Source organism: Chiloscyllium plagiosum, unplaced genomic scaffold (genome assembly GCF_037043375.1).
Source record: "Chiloscyllium plagiosum isolate Xiang-an unplaced genomic scaffold, Cpla_swu_hap1 HiC_scaffold_21, whole genome shotgun sequence".
NCBI classification, from domain to species: domain Eukaryota; kingdom Metazoa; phylum Chordata; class Chondrichthyes; order Orectolobiformes; family Hemiscylliidae; genus Chiloscyllium; species Chiloscyllium plagiosum.
The window spans coordinates 46,458,137-46,477,276 of NW_028270159.1; the positions used below are offsets into that span (position 1 = coordinate 46,458,137).

A 19,140-nucleotide genomic window follows, 5' to 3' on the forward strand; every position below is an offset into this window, starting at 1 on the left:
CTCTGGTGAGTCGGTGATATTATGGAACCTTTTAGGGCAGGGACTGAATTGAGGTTACGCTGCAGTTGAAAATAAAAACATATGTTTCACAGTGAGAACCCATCGTAACGCCTTTCTCTACTAAGCCCTCCTCCCTCTTGGTGGTCCATAGTCCTGATTTTCGCTGGATGCTGATTTTGTCCATTAATTAACAAAAATTATTTCACCTTTGTGAAAGTGAAGTGCGATTGAAATAGAAGAAGCTGAGTAAGTTGTGTAAATTTTGGGGAGAGTAATCTTCAGTGAAGTTTGATTAATAGGACAAGAAACTCACAGCATTCTTCCAGGAATAATGAACAGAAATATTCACATGTAGAGATTAGACATAGGCTCCTGTAGAAGCACATGTAAGAGTGCACATAAATATTCAAACACATACACTAAAGAAGCACAAATAATAAGCAAATGATGGATGGTGTCATGAACAGTGTTATCAGGTGACACTTACAAGAAATAACCTACTCATTGATGCTGTGTTTGGGTTCTGAGGAGCTCTTAGCTCTTGACCTTTCGCAACCTTAGTCCAAACATGGATAAAAGGGTTGAATTCCAAAAGTGAGGTCAGAGTGACTGCCCTTGACATCAATGCAGCACTGTTCAAAGATTGCATCAAGGCGCCCTGGCAAAACTGGAGTCAATGAGAATCAAGGAAATCTCTCCGCTGATTAGAGTCATTCCCAACACATAGGAAGGTGGTTGTGGTTGTTGAAGATCAGATCTGAAAATGTGTTGCTGTAAAAGCGCAGCAGGTCAGGCAGCATCCAAGGAGCAGGAGAATCGACGTTTCAGGCATCAGCCCTTCTTCAGGAATGAGGAAAGTGTGTTCAGCAGGCTAAGATAAAAGGTAGGGAGGAGGGATTTGGGGGAGAGGCGTTGGAAATGTGATAGGTGGAAGGAGGTCAAGGTGAGGGTGATAGGCTGGAGTGGGGGTGGGGGCAGAGAGGTCAGGAAGAAGATTGCAGGTTAGGAAGGCGGTGCTGAGTTCGAGGGATTTGACTGAGACAAGGTGGGGGGAGGGGAAATGAGGAAACTGGAGAAATCTGAGTTCATCCCTTGTTGTTGAAAATCAGTCAAGTCAGATCTAGGACATCCCTACAGGATTTCCTCAGTAGTGTCTCAGGCCAAACTCTCTTCAGATGCTTCATCAATGTGCTGTCCTCCATCATAAGATCGAAAATTGGGATGTTTGCTGAAGATTGCACAATGTTCAGCACCATTCATGACTCCTCAGACACTGATCAATATGTCCTACACAGCAAGACCTGGACAATAACCTGGTTTACATTAACACGCGGCAAGTAACAGTCACACACCACATTAGTGCCAGGCAATTAGCATCTTCAGCAAGAGAGAATCTGATCATCAATCTTTGATGTTTAACGTCGTTACCATTGTTGAATCTTCCACGAACATCCTGAAGGTTACCATTGAGCATAAACTGAGCTGGAGTAGCCATATAAATACAGTGGCTTCACGAGGTTGGGAATTCTGCAGCCAGGAACTCACCTCCTGATGCCCAAAGTCTGTCTACCACACACAAGGCACAAATCAGGAGTGTGACGGGATACTCCCCACTTGCCTGGATGAGTGCAGTTCCAACCACATTCAAGAAACCTGACGCCATCCAAGACAAAGTAATCTACTTGATTGGTACCACATCAATAAACATCTACTCCCCCCACCACCAACGCTCAGTGGCAGCAGTGTGCATCACCTGAAAAATGCACTGTGGAAACTCTCAAAGGCTTCTTCAACAGCACCTACCAAACCTGCAAACTCTACCACTTAGAAGGACAAGGCTAGCAGAAAAATGGGATCATCACTACCTGCAAGTTTCCTTCCAAGCGACTCACCAACCTACTTGGACTATATCACTCTTCTCTGTGTCGCTGGGTCAAAATCTTGGAATTCCTTTCCAAACAGTTATGTGAGTGTCCCTAAACCAATAGGACTGTAGCAGTTTAAGAAAGCTGCTCACCACCACTTTTGCAAGGACAATTTGTGATGAGCAATAAATGTTGGTCCAGTGAGTGAAGCCCTCATCCCATGAGTGAATAAAACAAAACACATTCTTTCATGTGTCATATTCCTGCATGTGTACAAAAATACAGGCAAACACTCTCCACTTATAGGTGACGGTATATCAGAGCTTGTGTGCAGGCGCAAACGTAGATCAAACCAAACACATACACAAGTCCACAGACATAAATTCATATGCAAATACAGAGCCACACATACACTCCTGACAGATGCGGGCACATACACACTCTCACAGACACAAACATGGTGAGAATTACAGATGGAATCCACACAAACACAGACAAACCCCCACAGCTGTCAAGTGGCTGAAGCTTGTTTTTGACCTTGATTGAATCAAACAGAGTGTCTGCAGCCAACAGGCTCTGGGCCAACTCACTCCAGGTGAACAGCCCCAATTAGACTCTTTGATGTAATTACTTCGAATCGCTGGCTATAGAAATATCTGTTGGGAAAATGTTGCATTCAGAAATGGATTCTTGAAATCCTACTTGGCCTCCCCCACCGATAAAATTGTGTGTGTGTCAGCACCCCCAACCCTTCTCTCCAATCCTTACACAATACATCCCAGATATATTGAAACTGAGCAAGTGGCTGAGATACAGGATAATTCATGAGCATACATTCATCACTATCTATTGTAACATTTCCTTTCTAATTCACACTCCATGCAGCAGAGAAACAATACAACATGGATAAGAATGAGTGGCCACACCACTTCAAGTTAGTCCAGGGATTCTTCAAGCACATAAAATATGTCTACGTGTGTCAATCCAACACAGGTTTCTGAGGGTAGCATGCAGAGTTCCCAAGGATGAGGAAAACACACAAACCTTCCAAAGGACAGGTTAAACACACTGAATTATCTTCATTGATTGGGGTTGTAGTCTCTTCACTGTCATCGCATATAGCACAAAGGAAAATGGTTGGGCTTGTAAAAAGCCAATCACCTTCCCACAGGTATCTTTGCAGGATTCCCCCAAGATTATGTCCTAGATCCAACAATCTTCAACTGTTTCATCACTGAGCTTCCTTCCATCAAAATGTCAGAAGTTAAGCACTACTCCTGATTCCTCAATACTAAAGTAGTTAATGCCCCCATTCAGGAAGACCTGGACAACATCTGGACTTGGGCTGTCAAGGGACAAGCAACATTTAAGTCACACAAGTGCTAAACAATGACAATCTCCAAAAAGAGAGAATTTTCCCATTTCTTTTCACATTTAACTGGTTATGGACTGGAGAAAATCCTGTAAATAGAGACTTAACTAAATCAGACATTCATTTTGTGTAATATTGTTGGTTAGGGTTTCTGTAGCATGTATCTCATGTCCTGTTTTCCCAAAGCCTGTCCACCGTCCATAAGGCACCAGTCAGGAATTTGAAGGGAGAGCCTCTCTTCGCCTGGGTGAATGCACCTCTAACACCACACAAGCTTGACACCCTCCAGGACAAAGCTCAATGCCCACTTCATTGACATCATATTCATCTCTTCCTTCCATTATTGGCAGTATCATACACAAGTTGTAGTACAGCAACTCACCAAATTGTCTTCTACAGCATGTTCTAAATCCACAATTTTTACCACCAGGGACAAGGGCAGCAGATACACATCGTCCTGATTTGGGAACTACATTGTTGTATCTTCACCATTGCTGGGTCAAATTCCCAGAACTCACTTCCTAACATCCCCTAATCACAGGGTGACCTGAAGGACTCCAGGAAAGTGGCTCAATCTCACATTCTCCTGGCCAATTTGGGATGGACAACAGATCATCTCCTTGTTAGTGGTGCCCATGTACTATGAGTGAATTTAAAAAAAGGAAGAAGCTGCTCAGGAAGAAGACATAGATTGATGGGTAAAAAGAGTAAGAAAATTGCCAATGCTGGAAATCAGGGGATAATAAGGAATGTCCGATTGAGAGAAATTGGCTTAATTTTGTTTGGCTTCTAGGGTTAGACTGAAAAATATTTACCTATTTTCTCCCTCGAAAACTCAATCTCCTCAGAGTTTCCAGCATTTGCACTCTGAAATTTAACATGATAACAACTTGCCTGTTTTAATCACAAACCTGTACATATTGTCTCACAATCCTACAGTTATCAGGGAACAGTAGAAAAGATGGTATGGCCCTAGACTGGTAATCCAGAGGCCCAGAGTAATGTACCTGAAACATGAATTCAAACTGTACCACAGCAGTTGGGGAATTTAAATGTGATTAATGATATAAATCTGAATAGAGAAATAGTTTCAGTAATGGTGACCATAGAATTACTGGTTCACTAATGCACTGTTGGGAAGGAAACTACCATCCTTACCTGGTGTGGCCTGCATGTGACTCCAGACCCACAATGCAGTTGATTCATAACTACCTTCTGAAATGTCTCTGAAAATAATTCAGTTGCATCAAATTGTTATGAAAAGATGTAAGAAAAATAAAACTGGCTGTCGCCTTGGTATTAACAGGGCAAAGGCACACCCGGCCTAGCTGATCCTTCAAAGTTATCCTCAAGAACATTTGGAGATTTGTACTAAAATCTGGAGAGCTGTCCCATAAACCAGACAAACAACAATCTGATATAATCACACATACATATACCCTTTGGCAAGTGAAACCTCCATCACCAGAAATAGCCACACTGTGGTATGCAGTCTGGAGGGAAATAACCTCAACATCGACTCCAGACTCCAAGAAGGCTTATAGCACCAAGTCAAACATGAGCAAGAAAACCTGCTTCTGATTCTAACCTATCCTGCTTCTTCAGTTGATGAATCAATATTCCTACGTGTTGAATCAATCCCACGTGGCCCTTCTGGAGGTCAAATCACTTGTTCACATTGAAGTCACCCTATGTCATGATGAGTGGTTCAACCAGTGTGATAAATGTCGTAGATTTTGAACAGACCTAGTAGCTCAGAATGGGGCACATGTGAACCGCTATAGGCCATCAGCAGCAAAGCTGTAATCTGCAACTTCATGATCTGGCATATCCCCCAATCTACTACTTTCATTGAGCCAGGGATCAGCACTAATTCAGTGAAGAGTGCAGGAGGACCTGCCAGGAGCAGCACCAGGCATTACCTAAAAATGATGTATTTCTAAAGCTGAAAAACCGGATAACTTGTGTTGAAGAGTGTGGTGCTACAAAAACACACCTGGTCAGGCAACATCCAAGGAGGAGGAGGAGAGTCGACATTTTGAGCATAAGCTCTTCCTGCTACGACAACCACATCTCATTTCTCAGAGCCTGCCTATGCAACCGTCTGATCCCGCACGGACTCAAAACTACATTCAGCCTATCACAATTTGGACCTAACCAGGACAACCACTATGTACAGCAAATACAAAGCCTCCAGAAACAGGTCTCCCTCCAGATCCTCCGCTCCACGCTCACAGCCATGTGCCACTACCTACTCCCCCTGCAGTCAGCCTTGCCCCAGCTCAGGGCTACACTCTCCCAGACCTGCAAATGACCCCATTCCTGATGAAGAGCTTATGCTCAAAACGTCAACTCTCCTCCTCCTTGGATGCTGCCTGACTGGCTGTGCTTTTCCAGCACCACACTTTTTGACTCTGTTGCAGTATAACTACAACACTAGCATCAAACCAACAATTGTCCAGATATGTCCCATCCACAAAAAAAACAGGATGAATCCAACCCAGCCAATTATCACTTGTCTCCTCTTAATCATCAGCAAAGTGAGGAAATGATTCATCGACTGTGATATCAGACAGCACCAACTGACAAGTCTCAAAATGAGCATAACCGAATGATCACGCTGACTCTTCCATCATGTGTACAGGATTTAACTTCACGAGAGAATCTAACCAGCTCCTCTTGACATCCATTAGCATCGTTATCCTGAAATGCTAACATTAACCATAACATCCTCCCAGTTACCACTGATCAGAAATTGAATTACACCAGCTATATATGGAGTAGGTCAGTTGCTGGGAATTCTGGAGCAGATAACCCACTTCCTGCCTCCCAAGAGACTCATTCCCAATCTACAAGGCACAATTCAGAGATTGATTAAATATGCTCCATTTGCCAAATGATTCCAAACTCCAAGTCAATTCAAAGTGCATGACGACAACAGACAAAACAGCCTGTCTAATTTTCTCACCAGTTGTCACGTTAAATATTCACTCTATCCACCAATAGCCCTTGGTGCAGCAGGGTATAGTACATAAAAGGTACGCTGCAGCACCCATAAAGGGTCCTTAGACAGTAGCTTAGAAAACACTACGCCCGATAAGAACATGGGCAGCAGATACATGAGAACTGTGCCACCTGCAAGTTCCCTTGAACGTACACAGAGAAATCCTGTTCACTTCTGGTTTTACATTCTAAGAAAATAATGTGGTGAAAGCCATGATCCTTTTTGCTCCCATTGTTTGGAATCATGCAGTCACCTCAAGGGAACAGGTGGCAGTCACAATGCAGTGAACAATAAAACACCTTTGTTTAATTTCTTTATCTCTCTGTCTTCCAATCTTTCTTTTACTCTTTTTTTTTTATTTTGCTTGGTTTTTCTTACTTTTACACACTCTATACCTCAATTTCAGAAACATAGAACTGTACTGCACAGGTACTGACCCTTTGGCCCATGATGTTGTGCTGAACATGACGACAAATTAAACTAATCCCTTCTGCCTGCCCTTGGTCTGTATCCCTCCATTCCTTGCATACTCATGGGTTACTCAAAAGCCCCTTGAGCACCCCTATCGTATCTGCCTTTACTACCACATCGGCAGCATGTTCCAGACTCCCACCACTTTCTGTGTAAAAAGCTTATCCCTCACATCTCTTTGAACTTTGCCCCTCTCACCTGAAATGCATGCCATCTCGTATTAGACATTTCAATTCTGGGAAAAAGGTTCTGACTGTCAATCCTATCTATGCATCTCTTAACTTTATAGACTTCTATCAAGTCTCCCCTCAGCCCCCACTGCTCCAGAGAAACAACCTGAGTTTTTCTAGCCTCTTCTTATAGCTCATACTCTCTAATCCAGGCAACTTCCTGGTAAACCTCTTCTATACCCTCTCCAAAGCATCCACATCCTTCCTGTAATGTGGCAACTGGAATTGAATGCACTACTCTAAGTGTGGCTGAACTAAAATCTTATAAAGCTGCAACATGACATCCTGACTCTTGTACTCAGTTTCCCGACCAATAAAGTCAAGTGCGCCAAATGCCTTCTTCACGACAATCTACTTGTGTGGTCACTTTCAGCAGGTTACAGACTTGAACCCCAAGATCCCTCTGTACAATGCTGTTCAAGGTCCTGCTATTAACTGTATAATTTTCCTTAACATTTGATCTCCCAAAGTTCAGCACCTCACACTTACTCAGATTAAACTCCATCTGCCATTTCTCTGCAACTGATCTATATTCGGCTGTATCCTTTGACGACTTCTACCCTATCCACATCTCCACCAATCTTTGTATCATCTGCAAACTTACTAACCCAACCATCTACATTTTCATTCAAGTCATTTATATATATCACAAACAGCAGAGGTTCTAGTGTGGATCCCTGTGGAACATCACCGGTCATGGATCTCCAGCCTGGAAGCCACTGCCCTCTGCCTTCATGGGCAAGCCAATTCTGAATCCAAGTGGTCAAGTCACTCTTGATTCCATGCATCTTAATCTTCTGGCACAGCCTAACATGAGAGACCTTGTTGAAAGCCTTACTAAAATCCATGTAGACAAAATCCACTACTCTACCCAAAACAATTACCTTTTTCACCTCCTCGAAAAATTCAATCAAATTAGTAAGACATGACCTGCCCCGCACAAAGCCATTTCTATGCCATTGTATCTTAATCTCACTGGTTTTCTTTGTCTCATTCTGTTTTCCCCTCTCGCCTGCCTTTCTCTCCCTCCCTATCTAACAGTAATTCCAGATTGTTTGATTTCTCAAAAGCAGATTTTGAGACTACTCTTCATCGAGCTAGGTGCTTGACAGGAGGGTAACAGATTAAACATGAGGACACAGGCTTAGATTGTTTGGGATAGCTAACCTCACTGTGCAGCTTTTTCCATCCAGCCAAATCCTTGTCCATGCTGCATTTCTAGTAAAAAGACTAGATTTGACAGAACAATCATGAGCTTGTCTCAAAACAGGTTTACAGAGAAGAGTCAGCATTTTCTCAGATCAAATAAATAAATGAACTTTAAAAATGGCAAATGGTGAGAAGATAATACAGGCTGTTTTGTCCTCGTTGTTCTCGTGTACCTTGAGTCAAAACATTTGGGAATCTTTCCTCTAAAGGTTCTGTAATTTTCCTCAATATTGTATGACCAGCTGTTTCAATATTCCCAAAAGCACCTGAATATGGAAAGTAGTGTCTGCCCTTAGTTCAGTGGTAGCACTCTCAACATTAAGTCAGATGGCTGTTGGTTTGTTGACAGTGCCTCCATCCCCTCACCTCCCCTCCCCTTCCAACAGAAGCTCATAGTGGTACTGAGAGACTGCTGCACTGTCAGAGATACTGTTCTTTGGAAAATCCAAACGGAGGCCATGTCTGCCAACTAAGACGAATGTGATAGGATATATGACAATTTTTCAAAGAAGCTTGGGGAATTCTCCAAATAACCAATATTTATCCCTCAATGAACCTGAATAAAAACACATTATCCAGTCATTGTAATGATGCAGTATGAGAGAAGTAGCTGTGTACAAATTGGCTGTGACATTACAGTAATCAGTCCACATTACAACAATTTTTACACAGTAAGAGTGACCACATTTCAAAAGCATTTTGTTCCCTACAAACACTTCGGGAAATCCTGACATACTATTTAAGTGCAAGTACTTTTAGATTAGATTACTTACAGTGTGGAAACAGGCCCTTCGGCCCAACAAGTCCACACCGACCCGCCGAAGCGTAACCCACCTAGACCCATTCTCCTACATTCTCCTACTTATTTCTTTCTATTGTCAATACTAAGATGGCAGACATTTTTAAGGACATATTCCCGAATAAAATATATTCCAGAGAGGAAGGAAAATAGTAAGAGGGAGATAAAGCATTCATGGCTAAGCAAGTAAGTGCAAGATAACAGAAAGGCCCAATCTAAGGCATACCATATTGCAAAGGTCAGTGTCAGGCTGGAGGATAGGGAAACTTTTAATGACCACCAAAGCACACCAAAACAAGTAATAAAAAGGGCAAAAAATAATTATGAAAAGAAAACTAGTGCAAAATAAAAGATATGGATAGCAAAAGCACAGATCGGAAATATGCTAATGCAAAGTTTTTATTCAAAAAGGAAGGGCGGCAGAAAATAGGAAACTATTGACCAGTTTAATATCTATCATTCGAAAATTGTTGAAATCAATTATTAAGAAAGTGTGATGATACTACGGCTTTCAGACATGTATTTTGTCCTGTGTGTTTTTTTGTGAAGAAAGGTTGAGACAGAGGTACTGAGCTGTGTTTTCAAAGTCTATAAAGTAAACAGCTTGCAAGGCCTTTTTTAAAGTTGGAACAATAGAAGCAGCCTGAATGGATGCAGTCCATCTCCCACAGAAACAAAATGTTTAGTTTTAACTTTCTGCAGTTGCTGGAGTCTTGAACCTAGATGTGGAAGCTCTTATTGCTCTCCCTGTTACATCTAAAAGCTAGGGTTCTCTTCCTGCTGCTAGAATTACATGTGAGACAATCTATTTTAGTGAATTTGTCTTTGCCAAGGGTGTGTTTATGGCCTGATACTACATTGGAATACTGAACTCATAGTAGTTAATATATATATATTATTCTGTTGAGTAGTTTAATAGAGTTACAGTTAAGCCAATTCTTTTCTTCCATTTTTAGTCTTGTATGTTAACTGTCATGTAAAAATAAAGTGTATTTTGCTTAAAGTTCAGTAGTTTTACCAATCAAATTGCATGTGGAACACAACTTTTAAAATAAAATAATAAGTTAGGGTCCAGGCTACCTTGTTAATATATTTTGAGTGCGTTTGGTCTTATCCATAACAAAAGTGGTAATGGTGCATCTAGAAAATCAAGACACAACCCATCAGAGTCAGCATGATTTTAGGAAGGGTAAATCATGTTTGACTAATTTCCTAGAGGTCTACGAAGATGTAATAAACAGATAATGGAAATCCTGTAGGTATAGTATATCTAGACTTCCAGAAGGCCTTTGATAACGTGTCACACAAAGGTTGACTTATTACAAAAGGTAAATTATTAGCCTGGATAAAGAATTGGGTCACTAGCAGAAAGCCAAGAGTCAGGATGAATTTTTTTTTTGGTAAATGTAACTGGGGTGCCACAGGGTTTGGTCTTTCGGCCCCAACTATTTAGAAACTGTATCAAACACTTTGATGCAGGAATAGAATGTACTGCAGCCAAATTTGTAAATAACACTAAAATAGGTAGGAAAGTAAATTGTAATGAAGAAATAAGAAATTAATAAGTGGATACGGATAGATTAGAATGAATGGGTAGTTTTGTAGATTTGGAAGTTTAATGGGGGCTTAGTGGTTCACTCTGCTGCCTCACAGCGCCAGGTACCTGGATTTGATTTTACCCTCAGGCCACTGTCTGTGTGGAATTTGCACATTCTCCCCATGTCTGTGTGGGTTTCCTCTGGGTGCTCCAGTTTCGTTTTTCAGTCCAAAGGTGTGCAGGTTGGGCGGATTAGCATTGCTAAATTACCCGTAGTGTCCAGGAATATGCAGACTGGATGAATTAGCGATGGAAAATGCAGTGTTACAGGAGTGTTATAGAGTCATAGAGGTGTACAGCACTGAAACAGACCCTTCGGTCCAACTACTCCATGCCAACCAGATATCCCAACCCAATCTAGTCCTACCTGCTAACACCCAGCCCATATCCCTCCAAACCCTTCCTATTCATATACCCATCCAAGTACCTCTTAAATGTTGCAATTGGACCAGCCTCCACCACTTCCTCTGGCAGCTTATTCCATACATGTACCACCGTCTGTGTGAAAAAGTTGCCCCTTAGGTCTCTTTTATATCTTTCCCCTTTCACTCTAAACCCTCTACTTCTGGACTCGCCGACTCCAGGGAAAAGACTTTGTCTATTTATCCTATCCATGCCCCTCATAATTTTGTAAACCTCTACAAGGTCACCCCTCAACATCTGACTCCAGGGAAAACAGCCCCAGCCTGTTCAGCCTCTCCATATAGCTCAAATCCTCCAACCCTGGCAACATTCTTGTAAATCTTTTCTGAACCCTTTCAAGTTTCACAACATCTTTCTGATAGGAAGGAGACCAGAATTGCATGCAATATTCCAACAGTGGCCTAACCAATGTCCTGTACAGCCGCAACATGACCTCCCAACTCCTGTACTCAATACTCTGACCAATAAGGGAAAGCATACCAAACGCCTTCTTCACTATCTAGCTGCGACTCCACTTTCAAGGAGCTATGAATCTGCACTCCAAGGTCTCTTTGTTCAGCAACATTCCCTAGGACCTTACCATTAAGTGTATAAGTGCTGCTAATATTTGCTTTCCCAAAATGCAGCACCTCGCATTTATCTGAATTAAACTCCATCTGCCACTTCTCAGCCCACTGGCCCATCTGGTCAAGATCCTGTTGTAATCTGAGGTAACCTTCTTCGCTCTCCACTACACCTCCAATTTTGGTGTCATCTGCAAACTTACTAACTGTACCTCTTATGCTTGCATCCAAATCATTTACGTAAATGACAAAAAGTAGAGGGCCCAGCACCGATTCTTGTGGCACTCCACTGGTCACAGGCCTCCAGTCTGAAAAACAGCCCTTCACCACCACCCTCTGTCTTCTACCTTTCAGCCAGTTCTGTATCCAAATGGCTAGTTCTCCCTGTATTCCATGAGTTCTAACCTTGCTAATCAGTCTCCCATGGGGAACCTTGGCGAACGCCTTACTGAAGTCCATATAGATCACGTCTACTGCTCTGCCCTCATCAGTCCTCTTTGTTACTTCTTCAAAAAACTCAATCAAGTTTCTGAGATATGATTTCCCACGCACAAAGCCATGTTGACTATCCCTAGTAAGTCCTTGCCTTTCCAAATATATGTACATCCTGTCCCTCAGGATTCCCTCCAACAACTTGCCCACCACCGAGGTCAGGCTCACTGGGTCTATAGATCCCTGGCTTATCCTTACCACCCTTCTTAAACAGTGGCACCACGTTAGCCAACCTCCAGTCTTCAGGCACCTCACTTGTGACTATCGATGATACAAATATCTCAGCATGAGGCCCAGCAATCATTTTGCTAGCTTCCCACAGAGTTCAAGGGTACACCTGATCAGGTCCTAGGGATTTATCCACCTTTATGCGTTTCAAGACATCCAGCACTTCCTCCTCTGTAATTTGGACATTTTGCATGATGTCACCATCTATTTCCCTACAGTCTATATCTTCCATGTCCTTTTCCACAGTAAATACTGATGCAAAATACTCATTTACTATCTCCCCCATTTTCTGTGGCTCCACACAATGGCCGCCTTGCTGATCTTTGAAGGGCCCTATTTTCTCCTTAGTTACCCTTTTGTCCTTAATGTGTTTGTAAAAACCCTTTGGATTCTCTTTAATTCTATTTGCCAAAGCTACCTCATGTCCCCTTTTTGCCCTCCTGATTTCTCTCTTAAATATACTCCTACTACCGTTATACTCTTCTAAGGATTCACTCGATCTATCCTGTCTATACCTTACATATGCTTCCTTCTTTTTCTTAACCAAACCCTTAATTTCTTTAGACATCCAGCATTCCCTATACCTACCAGCCTTTCCTTTCACCCGAACAGGAATATACTTTCTCTGGATTCTTGTTATCTCATTTCTGAAGGCTTCCCATTTTCCAGCTGCTCCTTTCCCTGCTAACATCTGCCCAATCAGCTTTTGAAAGTTATTGCCTAATACCATCAAAATTGACCTTTCTCCAATTTAGAACTTCAACTTTTAGATCTGTTCTATCCTTGTCCATCACTATTTTAAAACAAATAGAATTATGGTCGCTGGCCCCAAAGTGCTCCCCCACTGACACCTCAGTCACTTGCCCTGTGCTATTTCCCAAGAGTAGGTCAAGTTTCGCACCTTCTCCAGTAGGTACATCCACATACTGAATCAGAAAATTTTCTTGTACACACTTAACAAATTCCTCTCCATCTAAACTATTTGGAAAGTTAAAATCCCCTACCATAACTACCCTATTATTCTTACAGATAGCTGAGATCTCCTTACAAGTTTGTTTCTCAATTTTCCTCTGACTATTAGCAGGTCTATAATACAATCCCAATAAGGTGATCATCCCTTTCTTATTTCTCAGTTCCACCCAAACAACTTCCCTGGATGTATTTCCAGGAATATCCTCCCTCAGCACAGCTGTAATGCTATCCCTTATCAAAAATGCCCCTCCTCTCTTGCCTCCCTTTCTATCCTTCCTGTAGCATTTGTATCCTGGAACATTAAGCTGCCAGTCCTGCCCATCCCTGAGCCATGTTTCTGTAATTGCTATGATATCTCAGTCCCATGTTCCTAACCATTCCCTGAGTTCATCTGCCTTCCCTGTTAGGCCCCTTGCATTGAAATAAATGCAGTTTAATTTATTAGTCCTACCTTGTCCCTGCCTGCCCTGACTGTTTGACTTGCTCCTGTTCTCAATTGTACCAGTCTCAAATTGATCTCTTTCCATGGAGATCTCAAATTGATCTCCATGGGTCCCACCATACTAGTTTAGCTCCTCCCGAGCAGCTCTAGCAAATTTCCCTGCCAGTATATTTGTCCCCTTCCAATTTAGGTGCAATCCGTCCTTCTTGTACAGGTCACTTCTACCCCAAGAGAGATTCCAATGATCCAAAAAATGTGAATCCTTCTCCCATACTGTGGATTCAATGGGCCGAATGGCCTGCTTCCACATTATAGGGATTCTAAATGTGAGTCAAAAGACTAAAAAGGCAACTTGTTATCTAAATGGAGAGAAATGTCAAATACTTCAATGCAGAGGGATCTGGGTGTCCTCATGCATGAGTTACAGAAAGCTAGTACGCAGATACTGCAGGTAATAAGGAAAGTATATTGAATTTTGGCCTTTACTGTGAAAGGAATGGAGTATAAAAATAATGAAGTGTCATTGCAGTTGTACAAAGGCGCATCTGGAGTACTACATATAGTTTTGGTCCCCTTACTTGAGGCAGGATGTAATTGCATTGGAGGCAGTTTAGAGAAGGTTCATTAAATTAATTTCAGAGATGAAAGCCTTGTCATTGCGGAGTATTTGAACAGTTTAGGCCTATACCAGTTATAGTTTAGACAGGTTGAGAGGAGATCTAAGTGTGTATATGAGATGCTAAAGGAACTGATAAGGTAGACGTAAAGCAGATGTTTCCCCTCGTGGAGCGATCTAGAACAAGTGGTTATAGTTTCAGGTTAAGCGTTGGAAGATTTAAAACAGAGAGAAAGGGGAATTAATTCTCTAAAAGAGTCATGAATCTGTAGAATTCACTACCTAGATTGTGGTAGATACAGAATAAATTTAAGGAGGCGATTGACTGATTTTTAAGTTAAAACATTAAGGTTTTGGAGAAAGAGCAGGAAAATGAAGTGGAGGCCGAGATTAGATCTGCCATGATCGTGTTAAATGGCGAAGCAAGCTCAAAGGGCTGAATTGCCTACTCCTGCTCCTAATTCTTACATTCTTAAATGACTGTGTACATTGACACAAGGAGTTGCACAGTGGTTAGCACTGCTCCCTCACATTGCCAGGGACCTGGTTTGTTTCCCAGCTTCGGGTGACTGTGGAGTTTGCACATTCTGCCCGTGTCTGCATGAGTTTCCTCTCACAGTCTGAAGATGTGCAGGCTAGGTGGACCGGCCGTGCTAAATTGCCTTGTAGTGTGCAAGATAGGTGGGTTAACTAGCAAATGTGGGTTTACAAGGATAAGGTGGGATGCTGTTTGGAGGATCAGTGCAGACTCGATGGGCTGAATCGCCTATATCAGCACCATAGGGATTCTATGATTTGGTGCTGTGAGAAATGAAAGTTCGGTCTGCCGGTCTGTCTTCCTCTGGCTTTGTTAACTAACATTTTTGCATATTATTCTCTCCTTCCACATATCAGCCAGACACTCAGTAGAATATTGAAGCGGCCCAGTTGTTGGGCACAGTGGACATGTCCAGGCTGGCTTTGTGTCTATGGACCCAGTAAACTGGAAATGACAAATACCTTAGCGGAGCTGCGTATCCATTTGCTTTGCTGATATTGGGATCTTTCGGGGTGTGTGTATTCTGTGGAGTGCAGTTGACTTAGGAAGAGGCACAATTTAACCATGGATATACAATTCATTTAAAGTACCTGAAGAAATTCACTCTTGCACACCAGAATTCAGAGGACTTCAAACAGTCATTCTTGTTATATACTCCGAAAATCTACCAGGCACACATGTCCACTCAGCATCTCTCAGACACACACAGAATCTCTGAGGCAAACAATTCCTGCTTGATCTCTCTCTTACACACAATCTCTCACAAACAGACAAATCCACATATTTCTTCCTCTTGCACACAAACAAACAATCTCAGAGATTTATAAATTTCACTCACTCGCAAATGGACACAGTCTGACAGAGTCTATACAATCACATTTAGCACGAAGGAAGGCCGGGGAATTTTTTTAGGGTCAAGAACATGCTACCTGAAAACATGGGGGAAATGCTCATTCCAGAAATAATTTTAAAGCGAATTGGACAGATGTTTAGAGATGAATGAAGACTTGTCCACAATAAGTGAGAGCTTGTTCATGGAAGGAGCAGGGGAACAATTAGCCAAACGGCCACTTTCTATGTTTCAAATTCCTTTGATTTTTATAATCTCCTTCTCTCACAGATACTCTCATACAGACACACACAAAACGTCTCACACGCACACTCTGTCTCTCTCACAACCCCCTCAGGTTAATAATCCCGTTCGGTCTTTAGGAGCAGTGAGATTTGGGAGTCCATGTACAGACAGCAACGAAAGCTGGTGGGCAAGTAAAAAAAAATTTCAAGGGCCAAGGGAATGTTAGTCTGGAATGTAAAAGGGTAGACGTTGTGTGACAATAAAACGCCTGCTCCAACCCATCTGGAGCACTGTGTTTTGGGTATCACAGTTCAGGGAAGATATATTGACCTTGAAAGGGGGTGTGTTGCAGATTCACCAGAATTAGGCCAATGTTAAAGTGGTGAAGTTCCAAGTAAAGTTGTATCGAATAGACTTGTATTTCCTTGAATATAGAAGATTAACTGGCAATATAACTGAGGTGTGAGGCTGGGGCAGAGGGGTCAGATAGAGAGAGGAGAAACAGCAGCAGATTGAGAGAGGTGCAGATAGAAAAATTAACGATTACAAGGAAGTCACAGAGAAGCTATTTTCCCTCTTCGAGATTTGAAGAACGAAACAGAACAGTATTTATATTCGATCTTTATGTTTCGAACAGATATCCAAAAGCACTTTATACAAGAGCTGGAAGAAATCTGAACTCACTCCCTCAAGCTGGAAATAATTAAAAATTTTAGAACAAAGTTATCCACAATTCACTGCTAGATCTGGGAGTTGAGGTGGATGGAAGAAAGGCAGATTATTAGAACTGCGACACAGAATACCCACTGAATGGATTGGCAGAACAGACTGGAGAGGCTGAATGGCTAATGCCCGTCCAATCTTCCCCTGCCTCTCAGATACATATACAGAATCTTCCACCTCAGAAAGTGTTAGGGAGCTGCTGAGATTAAGAACAACCTGATCATAAAACACAAAGAGGCTGCCTCAAGAGATGCAGAATGTGAGCACAGCACCAGGCAAAAATAAAAATGAAGGAGAGGCTATCTAAACCCGTCTTACTCAGGCAGCAACTGGGGAATACTGTGAGGTCAGAGGGGCAGGAGAGTCTTTGTGAGGGGGTGGAAAATGGGTGCATGGAACTCTGACACATAGTGAATGAGAGGTATAGTTTCTTACCTGATGCCTTGGTGCTACTGGTGCTAGGCTCAGTCTGCGACAGATACTCTCTGAAAGCTTGCGCTGCTCTTCATGTTTGAAGCCAGAACATAGCAACACAGCGGGAAAAAGGAGAAAATAAAAATGTCAGAGAGACAGACACTTCCCAAAGCGGCACAAATGAAAAATTGACACAAAAATACAAGCGGGTTCATCCCACTTTACAGCGACAAGGAGATAAAGTGAATGAACATATTGGGGGATAAAAAAATCAATCAGTTCTTGTAAAATCAGCTTAATAAATGAATTCAATTAAATTTGACACCCCATTACTGTCGAGGACATGAAGCACATTCAGTATTTCTACATTTCCAACTGCTGCATCTTTTAAATGTTTCATAAAAGGAAATAGACAGTAACAATCCAATAAGTGATGGATCGCCTTCTCAATCGCTGGGTAGAGTTAGCCTCATAGTGTGAAGTGTGACAGAGGAAGAGAGATACAGGAGAGACACAATACAAGGAGAATCAATACAGGGAGACAATAAAATATGAGTAGTGCTGTGGAGGTAATGGAAAGCAGCAAGCTTAAAATAACTGCAACATTTAGGGACAAAGGTTTAGCACTTCGTGGAGCACGCATGTGCAATTTTGAGCCAGTTTGTTTTAAAACAGATCCAACAACTACAGTACAGCAAAACCATGCACGCAGGAATGTTAACACAAGCTCGTTCTAAAGTTGCAGGTTAAAAGTGCAAATTGTGCAGCGTGGAGAGAGGAGCTATGGCAACGTGGCAGGGAGAAACAGATTAGGGAGACAAGTGAGCAGGGTGAAAGGAGATTGAGAGAGGAAAAGAGACATGGGAAGACAAAACAGAGAGACTGCGCAAACACAACACAAGGCAAATAAATAAACAATGGATATAAAACAAAACAGAATGAGAGAAATCCCTCTGAATAGACAGATAGTGAGGAAACGATCAAAGCCACACAAAAAAAGATGTAAACAGGCAGGGGAGAGACAGGGGCACAGAAGCACAAGGAGCTGGAAATATCCCATTGGAACCACTCGGGAGCTGGTCTGAGTTCCTGAGCGCTAACTCGGCTTACAGCTTTCCAATGAAGCGCGCAAGAGGCTGGGCGAATGGGCAGTCACCCTGGACAATGGCACCGGGGGATTTCTTTCTGCTGATCAGGAGTCAGCAAACTTTGGTAGCATCAACTTTCGCGTGTGCAGGGGGCGAATCAACGGATAGATGGAATAGAGCCAGGCAGTAAATCCAGCAGCCCCTTCAAGGGGAACTTCGGTGCAACTCAAATGCAGTGCAGCAGAATGGGCTGCAACAGCCAGCGTTTCTTAAAGGGAGAGAGGGACGGGGTGGGTGCTCCTGGTTCGAGAATGTGATGCCCAGCTCCCGACCCAGGTGGCACTTACCTGACCTTGGATTCAGCCGAGCAAATGGCATTGCCCCGCGGGTTCTTCCGTTTGGAAACAGCGCTGCCCATCCTGGCTGGAGAGCCGGGGAGTGGGAGACATGGCAATCACAGAGCGGCCGGGGGGGACCCCTCGCCCATGCCAGGCAGTGCCAGTCTCCGGGAGCTGTGTGCCGCCTGCAGCTCGCAGCCGCCTCCCATGCTCGGCTCGGGCTGAGTGGCGGAGCTCGGAGGCTGGGGCGGAGCTCGGACACACAGTGGGCAGGGACAGGCGAACCCAATACCGAGAGCTGGGGGGGGGGAGTGGGGGGGAGTGGCACTGCCACATCCCGAGGGGAGCAGACAGCCCCACAGGAGGGCAGACAGAGAAAGAAAAGGGACAGAGAGTTACAGAGCAGGGGCCAGATAGAGCAGCCGGTGTGAGGGGCGACAGTTGGAGGGCAATGAGAAAGAGAAAAATGGGTCAGAGACATATCTTTAAAATTCATTCTCAGGATGTGGGCATCGCTGGTAAGGCAGAATTTATTGTCCATTCTTTATTGCTCTGGAGAGGTGGCGAACTGCTTTCTTGAGTGCAGCATCCTTTAGCGTGCAGAGCCACCCACATTGTTGTTGGGAAGAGGATTTCGGTATTTTGACCCTTAGAACCAGGGGAACAGAGATCTATTTCCAA

The 19,140-nt window shown here is 43.0% G+C and overlaps 1 protein-coding gene across 1 annotated transcript in view; it reads right to left on the reverse strand.

Moving 5' to 3' along the window:
* The window catches only part of LOC122564742 (NMDA receptor synaptonuclear signaling and neuronal migration factor), a 110,783-nt gene extending 92,129 nt beyond the window's left edge, over window positions 1-18,654 (reverse strand). Inside the window, exons 1-2 of the mRNA XM_043719893.2 lie at window positions 18,469-18,654; window positions 17,055-17,122 (exon numbers count right to left, since the gene is read on the reverse strand). Coding sequence (XP_043575828.2) covers window positions 17,055-17,122; window positions 18,469-18,539 — 139 coding nt within the window. The 5' untranslated portion in view covers window positions 18,540-18,654. The remainder of the gene's footprint in view (window positions 1-17,054; window positions 17,123-18,468) is intronic.
* Between the last annotated feature and the right edge of the window lie 486 nt (window positions 18,655-19,140).